Below are 14305 nucleotides of genomic sequence, written 5' to 3' on the forward strand. Positions count from 1 at the left end.
ATGCTGGTGCTGTTGGCCATGGGTTCTTCCTAATGCAAGACAATGCTAGCCCTCATGCAGCTGGAGTGTCAACAGTTCCTGCAAGAGGAAGGCATTGATGCTATGGACTGGCCCGTTCGTTCCCCATCGAGCACATCTGGGACATCATGTCTCGCTCCATCCACCAATGCCATGTTGCACCATAGACTGTCCAGGAGTTGCCGGATGATTTAGTCCAGGTCTGGGAGGTCCATCCGCCACCTCATCAGGAGCATGCCTCCTTGTATAGTCATAATGGCCCTCTCTGTAGCTACTAGCCAGATATCATATGCCCTCCTCCACATGATAAGTAGTCATGTTATCTGATCTTCTTTGAATCAAATTAAAAACCATACTGCAGCCTGATCAGACTATAAAATAACAAACTACCCCATGCTCACTGTACTCAGCACCTGGGCTCTGGTCCGCCCCACTCCGCTGCCCAGACTACCACAAGGCACTGTAGTAGACTAAAAGATCAGACCTGAACAGATATTACATACAACAGCAAATTCTTTACTCATCAATATTATAAGGAATATAAGGAACAATGAATGCCACATTGAGAAGAGGTAAAGCTCCATAACATGCGTTCAGTGTCAGACATCATTCCACCCGAACCATTCTTGTGTCAGGTTTACATGGACAGCTGAGCTTTTTACAGAATTGTACAATAACAACCTGAATAACAAGAAGCTGTTCACATGAGATGGGATTTTTTTTTACATTTTAAACATCATGTGGTCAGTTCTCATTACAGAGACCAAAAAGGTGTTAACCAGACTTCAAGGAAAATTACACCAAACCCCGGGAGAATAGGAATGGTTGTCAGTGACCTAAAGAACGGGTTACATATGGATGACATCTTACTCTTCATGTGATCACAATTACTTTAAAGGTCAGCCCCATCTGGATCAGATGACCTCTTCTGCTGAAATCATTGTTTACTTTACATAGATGAACAGAGGCTAGGAGTGCACAGGAATGTGAGTCCTGAGCCCTGGCTAATGTAAGGAGAGACTTCTAGTCACGTCTGCTTAGATGGATACACTTTGACTTCTCATCAATGAATCACAAAGAATAAATTGAATTATGTCATTTAGTAAATCTTGACTGAACTATTAACATAACATCTTCCAATCTATACATATACTGATGTCTCCATGCCAGGGCTTAAAACAGCGGTAAATGTGGTGTGACCATGCAGACATCAGCACTAATGTTAGAATAGCAATACAGGGTAGTAATAGATATCTAAATATATATATATATTTATATATATATATATATATATATATATATATATATATATATAAAAAAGAAGTGAAGCAGCACTCTCAAACAGAGCCAAATCTGTGGGTGCAGGCAAGCTCAGGGACCCCGGTCCTGGGTCCAAAAGTGCTCAGGGAAGAAAAATAGAGATGACCAACCAGGAGATTGTAGCTGGGAGGGGAGGGGTCTGAGAGCTGCATGGAGGAGCATGATTATAGGAAGTCAGTAGTACAGGACAGTCTGACATCCTGTAAACATATCTATAGCAATGTCATTTTCTGGTTGTCAGACTGGTCACATGACATGGCTACAGTAGCAGCTGCTGATCTGGCATGAAAAAATGCAACTGCGGAAATACTGGGGTGAGTTAGCATTATATGAGCAGTGCTTCTTTAACTTTTTGTCTTTTCAAGAAGCCACATTTTCACTCCAAAGCAGAAAAACTGATTATAAACTCCTCGAGGTGACAAAATCTGACAAGAGCTAAATGTAGCAATGGGCTTCCACTTTCATAGGAACACCATGGCTTCATTTACAAACATTAGCCCTACCTTTCTGTGTCTCCTAACATGTGGAGACTCATGCCTGCCTCTTTTCACTCCTTTTCTGATACGAGATAACCCCTTGTGTGTTCATTAATTCTTTAAAATTATAATCTAAAACAGACTGCAAATTGATAGACAAATCCGGCCGTGTGAACGAGCCCTAACGATGATTTTGTGAAGATACATGAGTAATAGATACAAGTGGCACAGATGAACTCTACACAACTTTTACTTATAAAAGGTTTAGTTCATCCAAGGCTTTGCATGTGTCAATTCTCTGGACACAATAAACATTTTTATACATAAATTACATTTTGATGCAAAATTGCATAAAGCCTCCTGTGAGTGTAAAGTGCTGGTTGGCATTCTGATAAAGTGTACAAATGTACGGCAAAAGGGTTAAAAAATACAAGCAACTTCTAGGTCCAGAGAGCCCTACGGATGACCTAACTGATGCCGAATCTTTTTAGGGGCATCCTAAAATCCTAATGTCCTAATACAGCCCTACAATTATGAGCCTTACACCATGACTCAATAGACATAGCCTAATAGACATTTACAGTATTTGAAACGTTTCATTTGAAATGCTTAACAAGGATCTACGATCAGGATCCATAACAGAGATGGACTTATCTGAGTCAGAAAAATCTACTTTTCCAAAATCTGCACAGCTGGAAAGCATACTGGAAAGACTTATTCAGGCATAGAAAACTCTGGAATGTTTAGTAGCACTACTGGTTAAAGCATTTTTACTATTTGCGTTTAAGACTCTTTTATTATATACAAATGGGTGAAAGAAATATAACAGGATTTTCTTAAACCTACTTCCTGCAATTGTAAGACAGATGGGAGACAAATGTATGTCATCTGGGGCCTTAAACACTATTTAGCAATGACATCCTGTTAATAAAACATTGAGGGAATTATCTATAGCTAATAGCTGCCTCTTATAGTATGCTATCAATCTGCATATCATAGTCTACCGTCACTTTCCATAGTACGGGGCCTGATACCAAATACTTATACCAATATATAACTAGATGCACAGGGACATCACAGAGGGGTCCTCACTATATTAACCATAACATATAGCCAATGGATAGGGGGGGCTATATCATGCTACATTTGTATGTGCCCACCCTGATTTCCTTATAGCATTATGTTGTCAGTATCAAGCAAGAGAAGAGAGCGTAGAGAAAAAGGAAAGGTTGACAAGTAATTGGGAGTCTTGTTTCCAGTCCTATATGGCTCCAACTTGCTCTTTTTTAATTGTTATTTTTGTTAACAAATTGTATAATGATTTAGTAAGCATACTATTTGTCACAATCCAGCTTTACCTACTCAAATCATCCCCACTAGAAGGAATGGTTGCAGATATTGAAATATGTGCAATTCTAAAGTTCTGTGCTAAAAATATACCGTAATGATGAACACTGCTTAAAGGAGTACTCCCCTGGAAAACATTTTTTTTAATCAACTGGTGCCAGAAAGTTAAACTGATTTGTAAATTAGCAATATATAGAAACTAGGAGAGGCTCCTATCTGCTAGTTACCTTGATCCGAGCAACTCAAATAGTACCTATACCCACGGTGTCGGAAAGTAAAGTGATTAAAAGGAAAATTGAGGCTCAGGATCTTGAATACTGGATAGACATTAATTAATTAACTGTTTCAAATATGTAATGTGCTCCATGATGCACAGGGCCCTTGTGGGTCAGCGGGGACACAAAATACAACTTAATAAATTATAAAATTACATAGATAGCATAGAATAAATTATAATATAAAAATATGTAAAAAAAAAAAAAATACAATCAGTATAAAAGCCACACGTCTGTGGATATTCCAGCCTGTAAGAATAAAATAGTGGTGCATGTGTCTTTTGAATAGAAAAGAATATGTAAAGTGCAGAATTGTACTGTTCAATGCGCTGTTTGTAGAATGAGTGGTTCCGTTGGCAACAATGTAACAATTATTGCATGGTAACAATGTAGCAATGTCTGGTATACTAGCAGTGTTTATGAGCAAACAGTAGCAATGTTAAGTATACTTGCAGTACTGAAGAGCTGAAGGATAGATCACCGCTTAGAGACTCGGCCGTCTCATATGGATAGCGGCGATAGTGGGCTTCAATGATGGGGACTGCAGCGCTTCATATGTGGCATATGCTGATAGAGACTCAGCCGTCCCAGAAGTTACAGCAATAATGAAAGATCTAGTTTTTTTTAGGCTGTACAGGTAATCCCCAATGCGGTCAGAGGGTATATGGTGTCCTCGTGGCCGTGGCAATGCGCATAAGTACCTGGGGCTTAGCGGATGCCGTAAAAGCGCAACAGCTGTATTCTAATATAGAGGCTTGATATATGTGGCGTTAGTAGCGGAGCTGGACGCGTTTCAAGTCCTCCATAGGACTTTTCTTCAGCAGCTTTAAGCATCTTATATCTTTCTATTATAATGTATTCTATGCTATCTATGTAATTTTATAATTTATTAAATTGTATTTTGTGTCCCCACTGACCCACAAGGGCCCTGTGCATCACAGAGCACATTACATATTTGAAACAATTAATTAATAAATGTCTATCCAGTATTCAAGATCCTGAGCATAAATTTTCCTTTAAATCCCTTTAGATTTGTAAATTACTTCTATTTAAAAATCTTAACCCTTCTAGTACTTATCAGCTGCTGTATACTACAGAAGAAGTTATTTTCTTTTTGAATTTCCTTTCTGCCTGACCACAGTGCTCTCTGCTGACACCTCTGTCCATGTCAGGAACTGTACGGAGCAGGATAGGCTTGCTATGGGGATTTGCTCCTACTCTGGACAGTTCCTAAAATGGAAATAGGTGTCAGCAAAGAGCACTGTGGTCAGACAGAAAAGAGATTCAAAAAGAAATTAACTTCCTCTGGAACATACAGCAGCTGATTAGTACTGGAAGGGTTAATATTTTTTAAATAGAAGTAATTTACAAATCTGTTTAACTTTCTGGCACCAGTTAATTTATAAAAAAAAAATGTTTTCCGGTGGATTACCCCTTTAACATAGTGTGAAAAGACCCTAATATAACAAGTGGTTTGTCCACATCAACATTTTCAATTGTTGCCTCATGTGTACTTGAGTGGACTGACTAGGGCTTTGTTGTCTTTGATCTTTGATGGCATATTCAAAATATCAAGAGAGTGGCACAAAAACGTTAGAAATCACTGCCTTGCACAAACAACAGAAGAATAGAGAAGGATAGCAAAGACTCTCAATGCTCCTAGAAATCCTATAAAAGCATAGTTCACAAGTCCAATTGTCCCTGCCATTTAAAAACAAAAAACAAAACAATCATTAGAAGGAGCATAGTAGCGCAATTCAATCCCTGGTTTGCAGCAATCTCCATCTGCTTCACTGAATGGCCCCATAGACTTAAAATAGAGCCGTCCAGTGAAGGACTAAGAGTTGAGAGTAGGGGACTGAAGCACGCTACTGTGCACTTCTTCCTATGTGTGGTAGCATTTCATTTTAGGCTTATGCCACACTAGTGTCATAGCTTATATCTAGAGATGGGCAAATTTAAAAAAAATTAGATTTGGCCGATTCGATACGAATATATTCGCGGTGAATCACTGTTAAAAACAGCTATTTCCAGGCTTCAGAGAGCCTCAATAGGGCTGTAGAACACTTTGCCTTGCCGTAACACGCATAGGGAGTGTGATTACAGGCGTCACTATTAGAATCGCTGCAGCAGAGCGGCACAACAACAGAGTCTAAATGTGGCAACAGGGTCTGGAGACGTATGTCACTGCCTTCACTGTGGTTGCTTGCAGTCTTTGAATGGGGAGTGCTTCCTGTGATGATCTCAATTGGCAGACTATAAAATGACTTCTAAGCTCTCCCTGCCTGCAGTGATGCGGGGTTGAGGTCAATGGATTTCCCCTGTGCTGAGCTCTCTGTATTGTCAGTAACGCTGATTAGTGACCACACAGTGTCTGCTCTCTCTAGCTAGTCGAATGTGGATTCGCTGCTGTAAAGATCTGTATTGTCAGTAGTGCACACACACAGTGATTAGTGCGCACACACAGTCTCTGCTCTCTCAGGAAAACGCAATGGCTGCCGAATATATAGGACTGTGACACCACAGGGCTGGCTGATGATGGGCTGCATGCTGCCATATGATTCAGGGTGATCCCGCCTACCCACCTTCACAGACCTCCTTGCCCCATGTCGTCACATGTGTAGCCGCCATTTTAGCCCCCGGCCCGCACAAAATGTAGTGAATGAAGTGATTCGTTACCACAAAGTGCAAGGAAATTTGGATTTGTTCAGAATCTAATTTTTCATGAAATTGGAACGAATATACTGGGTATAAACAAAGCTTGTTTAATCATAGTCTTTATACTTGACAGCTATGAGCAGACAGGCATACAATGAAAAAGGTCAGTTTCAGGGAAAGGTTAAGAATATGGCCGGTGAACTGTAATTGGTGGGCATGGTAAAATAAGGGCAATAAGAGATGATGTCTTATAAAGCAACATATAAAAAACATAAAGGGGTTCTCCGGTGCTTAAACATCTTATAACCTATCCAAAGGATAGGGGATAAGATGCCTGATCGCGGGAGTCCCGCCGCTGGGTACCCCGTGATCTTGTACGCAGCACCCCGTTTGTAATCAGTCCCCGGAGCGTGTTCGCTCCGGGTCTGATTACCGGCGACCACAGAGGCAACGGCGTGTGACGTTACGCCTCCGCCCCTGTGTGACGTCACGCTCCGCCCCTCAATGCAAGCCTATGGGAGGGGGCGTGACAGCTATCACGCCCCATCCCGTAGGCTTGCATTGAGGGGCAGAGCATGACGTCACACGGGGCAGAGGCGTGACATCACACGCCGTCGCCCCTGTGGTCGCCGGTAATACGCTCCGGGGACTGATTACAAATGGGGTGCCCCGTGCCAGATCACGGGGGTCCCCAGCGACGGGACTCCAGCGATCAGGCATCTTATCCCCTATCCTTTGGATAGGGGATAAGATGTCTAAACACCGGAAAACCCCTTTAAAGGACTTGTTTGATATGTTAGAAAAATATTTTTGTCGTGGAGTAACATTTACTATAGAAACAAAATACCACATTAACATAGTTATTCAGTGGAATCATTTTAATACTATATTGCAAGGGGGAGAAGGAAGGGGGGGGGGGAATTTGACACAGTGTCTAGAAGCCTCCATAGGCAGTGATATAATGCCAGATCCTAAGGAAAATGTAATAGACAACATCTAAGGACAAAGTGCAACTTCAAGGTGCAGAAAGGTTTCTGAACACCATGTTTTCAAAGACAAATGTGACATACATTCCTATAATAGCTCCAAAAACCTTAATAATAAGCTAAGAACCAGAACATGGTATTAGGAGATTGAAGTGTATTCTAGCTATTACTCACAGACTCCATATAATGTCTCTACAATATCAAAAGAGAATTTAACTAGGAGGTCTACTTTAAAGGTGAATTTTCAACCCAGTGTTTTCTTCTTCGATGACCTATGTACCTACAATCTAACAAAATCAGTTAATCTTGAGACTCTTTTCTGTCTGTATTCTGCAATGAGCCAACAGTGTCATATTTTTCCTATTCAGTAACAAAGAGACCATTCACCAAAGCACATTCCATTTCCTAAAGAAAATGAGGACATGATTATTTTTTATCATGTGAAATGTAGGTAACTGAAGACCAGACCAAGCTGGACAAAAAACATGGCCCGGGGCATAGTCAGAATGTGGTACTCCTGACCTCTGTGACATTAAGCAGTGGGTGCTACACTTCACTCTGTGGTTTAACTGTGCAGCATCATGCTGCCCCACGGCATAAAATGCCATGATGTTTTACTTATCAGACTTTCAGTATAAGACCCAGGAGAATGAATCACATAGACTGCAACTTATTTTTATATAAGTGTGGACAAGTAGCAGTAGATGTAATATTAGTCAAGTATATACCGTACTTTATTAATGATGGGTGCATATAAACTTACCAGAACACTGCCATCAGCCTTTGACTGTCTTGCCAGAGTAACTCCCATCCACTCTTCATCCCTGTCCTCTTTACATGTCTTTCCACAATAACTCCCTCGACTGTTTCCTAAAAGGAGAAGTTGCGAGAAATGAATCCACGTTGTGCTCAGCACAAGTTACAGCATGGCACATAATGACTATAAGCAAATATTCTTAAAAAGCAACTTTAGTGTTGTGGATCTAATGGTAGAAGAAGCTTCAAATGTTCTCTTCATTTTAAAGTCTACCTGTCATTAGCAAAAACTTTTTATATAATGTAGATATGGTGGTGGTGACAGCTGTTTTGGTCCTGAGTGCACTTCTACAGGTCTGTCACCGCTGGTATCATGCTAGTGTCCGTGCCTGTCTGGGTGCTGGATAAATAATTGCACCATGAAGAAATAATGCCACTTTAGGGCACCGCCTATTACAACAATGAAGCAACTCAGTTTAGCTAGTTTCAACCTGTGATCCAGGTTGCAAGAGCAGCAGCCACTTTATCTGAATGGCCTTGGAATTTTCTCAAAGCACTTTCCTTATGCCCTATTAGGGCCTATGGACAACATAGGGGAATGACCCCATTTGGGACCGCATGGAGCTCCCTCGGCAGTAACAGCTTATTGTCCAGGGACTGTATTTCTGGACTAGTCAACTGATTGTTGGCGACTTCAGTCTAAGAAGGGACAGCCCCTTTAAATTTCATGACATTGTACAATCTCTCCAACAACATAAAAATACTGTTAGTTGTTTCAAGTTACTTACCTCTTCCAAGATCCAGCTCTGTACACTTCTTGTCTGGATTGCTGTGAACTCTACATTTAAAAACTGCCCCAGGAGCTTTTAAGAATGAACTATATTTAGAATCTGCTTTGGGGGCTCCAACAAGTATCCTAAAACAGAAAGTAAAAAATGTAAATATAGGCAAGGTTAAAAAAAGGCACATTTTCTGACATTTATATTACTACATTTTATTATTTGTAAAATTTCTAAATTTGTAAACTCTTGTCTGAATTATGGAAATGATGGGGTGAGGAAACTGTCACGAGTGATCCGACACTAATACTTTAGATAGACACTTGAAGCAGTAGGGCTAAATGTTTATTCTAATTATTCAAATTACTCTACAATTTTGCAGTATTAGTTTATTAGAAATATTAGCAACAAGAAACTTATGTGCTCAGCAGTGTAGTAGTGTAGTAGTATGTAAGTTACAGAATTCTTGGCCAATTTGTACCAAAACAGCGGTGTACACAGCCTGGACTATTGTTTTTTTATGTGTTTTAGACACTTTTTGCTCATCAAAGAGGCAGTGGGTATGACTTGACATGACATGAAACAGGTGTGTCGTTAAATAAGACACAGTGGCTCAACAGTGTAATTTTGGTGAAAATATTGACATAAACTAAGCCAATCAAAAAGGGGACAACAGTGTCTTAAGGTGTACCGGATTTGACATATAGCATCAGTCACTTTGACAAATTCCTTTAGTCTGGTCTAAATTTACACTGTTAGGGTGGGTTCACACTACGTTTTGTCCCATACGGGAGCGCATACGGCAGGGGGGAGCTAAAAGCTCGCGCTCCCGTATGTGACCGTATGCGCTCCCGTATGTCATTCACTTCAATGAGCCGACCGGAGTGAAACGTTCGGTCCGGTCGGCTCATTTTTGCGCCGTATGCGCTTTTACAACCGGACCTAAAACCGTGGTCAACCACGGTTTTAGGTCCGGTTGTAAAAGCACATACGGCGCAAAAATGAGCCAACCGGACCGAACGTTTCACTCCGGTCGGCTCATTGAAGTGAATGGCATACGGGAGCGCATACGGTCACATACGGGAGCGCGAGCTTTTAGCTCCCTCCTGCCGTATGCGCTCCCGTATGGGACAAAACGTAGTGTGAACCCAGCCTTAGACAGAATTTGTAAATCTTTTGCATTGTCTCAAAAGATATAGCCAACAGGTTGGTATTCAGTTTCAAACATAGAAAGTTTTTTTTTAAAGAACAAAAAAACTGCACAGTTCATTCCAGGAACAATTTTGCCCCCAGTCTTTGGGTCAGTGGGGGTCACTGGAGTTGGACCTCAGCTAGTTATCACCTATCCTATCAATACCCTTTTTAATAATTTATACGTACATCAAAATGGTTCTATTGACGATATAACAAGTCCTCATACAGCTTTCTTTTAAAAAAGCAAAAAACACGCAAAACACACGTTAAAGGGATTTTTCTGGGATTCTTTTAACCCCTTAAGGACCGGGGGGTTTTCCGTTTTTGCATTTTCGTTTTTTGCTCCTTGCCTTTAAAAAATCATAGCTCTTTCAATTTTGCACTGAAAAATCCATATGATGACGTATTTTTTGCGCCACCAATTCTACTTTGTAATGACGTCAGTCATTTTGCCCAAAAATCTACGGTGAAGCGGGGAAAAAAATCATTGTGCGACAAAATTTTGGGGGCTTCCGTTTCTACGCAGTGCATATTTCGGTAAAAATTACACCTTATCTTTATTCTGTAGGTCCATACGATTAAAATGATACCCTACTTATATAGGTTGGATATTGTCGGACTTCTGGAAAAAATCATACATGCAGGAAAATTAATACGTTTAAAATTGTCATCTTCTGACCCCTATAACTTTTTTATTTTTCCGTGTATGGGGCTGTATGAGGGCTCATTTTTTGCGCCGTGATCTGAAGTTTTTAACGGTACCATTTTTGCATTGATAGGACTTATTGATCGCTTTTTATTCATTTTTAAATGATATAAAAAGTGACCAAAAATGCACTATTTTGGACCTTTGAATTTTTTTGCGCGCACGCCATTGACCGAGCGGTTTAATTAATGATATATTTTTATAATTCAGACATTTCCGCATGGGGTGATACCATATATGTTTATTTTTATTTACACTGTGTTTGTTTTTATGGGAAAAGGGGGGTGATTCAAACTTTTAATAGGGGAGGAGTTAAATGATCTTTATTCACTTTTTTTTTGCAGTGTTATAGGTCCCATAGGGACCTATAACACTGCACACACTGATCTTCATCATTGATCACTGGTTTCTCATAGGAAACCAGTGATCGACGATTCTGCCGCATGACTGCTCATGCCTGGATCTCAGGCACTGAGCAGTCATTCGGCGATCGGACAGCGAGGAGGCAGGTAGGGGCCCTCCCGCTGTCCTGTAAGCTGTTCGGGATGCCGCGATTTCGCCGCGGCTATCCCGAACAGCCCACTGAGTTAACCGTCAACTTTCGCTTTTAGCCGCGCGGCTCAGCTCTGAGCGCGCGGCTAAAGGGTTAATAGCGCGCGGCGCCGCGATCGGCGCTGCACGCTATTAGAGGCGGGTCCCGGCTTCACTATGACGCCGGGCCAGCCGTGATATCATGCGGGGTTACCGTGTAACCCCGCGTTATATCAGGAGAGCAGGACCAAGGACGTACCGGTACGTCCTTGGTCCTTAAGGGGTTAATTTGCTTATATGCTACAGGGGCTATAAAGTCTAGTTAATAATCTAGTGTCTGTACATGTGTTTCATGGTGGTCTTGCAATTCTGTGATTTTTCAGAGGTCTTTCCAAAAATAAAAGAAGCAATCTGATCACTAAGGGCAACTGGTGGACTTTTCCTCTGCACGTTTTGATGAATCTCCTCTCATACTGTATAATTTATGTTGTGAATGATGTACAAAGTCATTGTAAGAGATAAGGAGAATACCAGATTTTTAGTCTATTATTACCTAGATATACTCACTTTTACTCTCTGATGTAGCTTGGGTTGTGAGCACCCAGGGAAAAATATAACCTCCCCACCAGGACAACATATTACTACTGCAGTGACTAAATAATACCATCATATTGAAATACTTTAATTAATTACTTTGATTAATGTCACCCCCAACCCCTTGTCTTCACCCGTTTTACTGATATTCCTAAATATTCCTCTCTGGAAACAACCCCTCTAGAAAGGGACTTTAAAATAAAACAGAAATTCTAAAGACTTGAAAGAAATGTGTAGATGTTTTTTCAAACCGAGGACACTGGTATACACTAGAGACATGACACAAGGGACCGCTACAGGCAAAAAGAAAGACAAATTGTAATAGACATTGGAATGAGGCCCTGATCTATGCCATCAAGTCTACGTCTTAGAGAAAAAAGAAGCCACTTAAAGGGGTACTCCACCCCTAGCATCTTATCCCCTATCCAAAGGATAGGGGATAAGATGTCAGATCCCAGGCGTCCCGCCGCTTGAGACCCCCGGGATCTCCGCTGCGGCACCCCACTATCATTACTGCACAGAACACGCTCGCTCTGTGCGTAATGACCGGCATTACAGGGGCCGGAGCATCGTTACGTCACGGCTCTGCCCCCTTGTGATGTCACGGCCCGTCTCCTCAATACAAGTCTATGGGAGAGGGCGTGGTGGCCATCACGCCCCCTCCCATAGACTTGCATTAAGGGACGGGCAGTGACATCACAAGTATCGCCGGTCACTATGCACAGAGCGAGCATGCTCTGTGCAGTAATAATAGCGGGGTGCCACAGTGGAGATCCTTTGGATAGGGGATAAGATGTCTAGAGGCGGAGTACCCCTTTAACTCTGCAATAACATATCTTACTCTATTATCACCTAAATGGAGCAGGCAGGTCAATCACAAGTAAATCCAGAACAGAAGATCACATCTCTGTTTGTCTAGGTTTATTTCACAGTTTTTTCAATCAGAAAACAGATAATCTCAAACACTGAGATATTAGTTGTTAACATATATTATAGTAGAAAACATTTTCATTAGGGTTTACAAATTGTATTGATTTTTATTCTGGCATTTTGAGACATCAAAAACATTGTTGAACTTCAATGATACCAATGTCTGCTAAAAAAACAAATAAGCAATGCTAGGCTAATGTTTTGGGGTGCAGCATTTTTTTCCAAATTCCTCAGATATTAAACCAATTGAGCATATGTGGGATGTGCTGGAAAAAAAACTAATTTAATCCTTAGAGGGATCACCAAGGTACCCTGATAACATTTTGGTGCCAAACACCACAGGACATCTTCAAGGGTCCTTATAGTTAAATGCGGTGCTCAGGTGTTTTCACAGAGTGAAGATTACTGCTATTACTGTCTAAAGGGGGGGGGGGGGTGCTGCTGCTACTATTACTACCTAAAGGAGGCTGCAACTACTACCACGCAAAGGGAACTGACACTACTACTATCTGCTGCTACTACTACCTAAAGGTGGGCTTCTAATACTACTACCTAAAGGGGACTACTAAAGGGGAGCTGCTGCTTACACCTACCTAAAGGGGGGCTGCTTCCACTACCTATAGGAGGCTGCTACTACTATACATGGGGGGGGGGGGGCTACAGGGGCAGATATCTATACAGGAACCTAACTACACATGGCAGTAATGGGGGTAACCATGTGAAGGACCTGTCTACCTACAGTAGAGACCTAACTACCTAATGGGTGACCTACCTACTCTTCCCCAACCCACTTATCTACCCATTTTACTGTGTGAGACACTAAGTGGGTTATTATTACTGTATGGAGCATTATAGGTGCTTGAAAAGTGCGGAGCCTAAAATGTTTTTCTGCCAGGTTCTGTGGAGATGAGATGTGGCTGGAAAAAATGATCATGATATTCTGGGCCGGATGGAGAAGAAAAATTGAACAACAACCACTATATGGTCACTGTATGGGGAAAACATTTCCACCATATAAACTGGTATTATCAGTATTATTGGTATCAGTATACAGGAATTGGTCAGTAACAGTATGATGATTGGTAATATTTCCTCCTTGCATACTGGTATTATTGATATTATTGGTCTCAGTATACAGGATTTGGTCAGTAACAGTATGATGGCAATATGTATGGTGATAATATTCCTCCTTGTATACTGGTATTATAGGTAATATTGGTCTCTGTATACAGGATTTGGTCAGTAACAGTATGATAGTAATATGTATGGTGATAATATTCCTCCTTGTATACTGGTATTATTTGTCATATTGGTCTCAGTATGCAGGATTTGGTCAGTAACTGTATGGGGGTAATATGTATGGTGATAATATTCATCCTTGTATACCGGTTATTTGATAACTATATGATTTTTTTTAGATATACATGTGTTTGTTTATTTATCTCTCTCTCTCTCTCTCTCTCTCTCTCTCTCTCTCTCTCTCTCTATATATATATATATATATATATTTAAAATGTTTTTTTTTTTACCGTTATATACCCTATTACACTCAAATATGACTGACACTTTACCCCCCTCCCCTTTGTGGCTCCCCCTTCACACAGCCACACCAATAACAGAAATTGGATGCTTAGTCTACAATGCCCAGGCCTATTTTCGGTCTCAGTCAGGTCCTGGTGAATTCTAGATAAATTTTGAAACCATCTTTAGTCCGATCATATCAATTTGTGTAGCT

At 41.0% G+C, this 14305-nt stretch overlaps 1 protein-coding gene across 2 annotated transcripts in view; it reads right to left on the reverse strand.

Annotated features, from left to right (window-relative positions):
* ITGA9 (integrin subunit alpha 9) overlaps positions 1–14305 on the reverse strand; it is a 519026-nt gene that overhangs the window by 449868 nt on the left and 54853 nt on the right. For both annotated transcript variants that reach the window (XM_056520347.1, XM_056520346.1), the window contains exons 2-3: positions 8625–8752; positions 7844–7950 (exon numbers count right to left, since the gene is read on the reverse strand). In XM_056520347.1, the coding sequence (XP_056376322.1) occupies positions 7844–7950; positions 8625–8752 (235 nt within the window). The remainder of the gene's footprint in view (positions 1–7843; positions 7951–8624; positions 8753–14305) is intronic.

This window comes from Hyla sarda, chromosome 5 (genome assembly GCF_029499605.1).
Source record: "Hyla sarda isolate aHylSar1 chromosome 5, aHylSar1.hap1, whole genome shotgun sequence".
NCBI classification, from domain to species: domain Eukaryota; kingdom Metazoa; phylum Chordata; class Amphibia; order Anura; family Hylidae; genus Hyla; species Hyla sarda.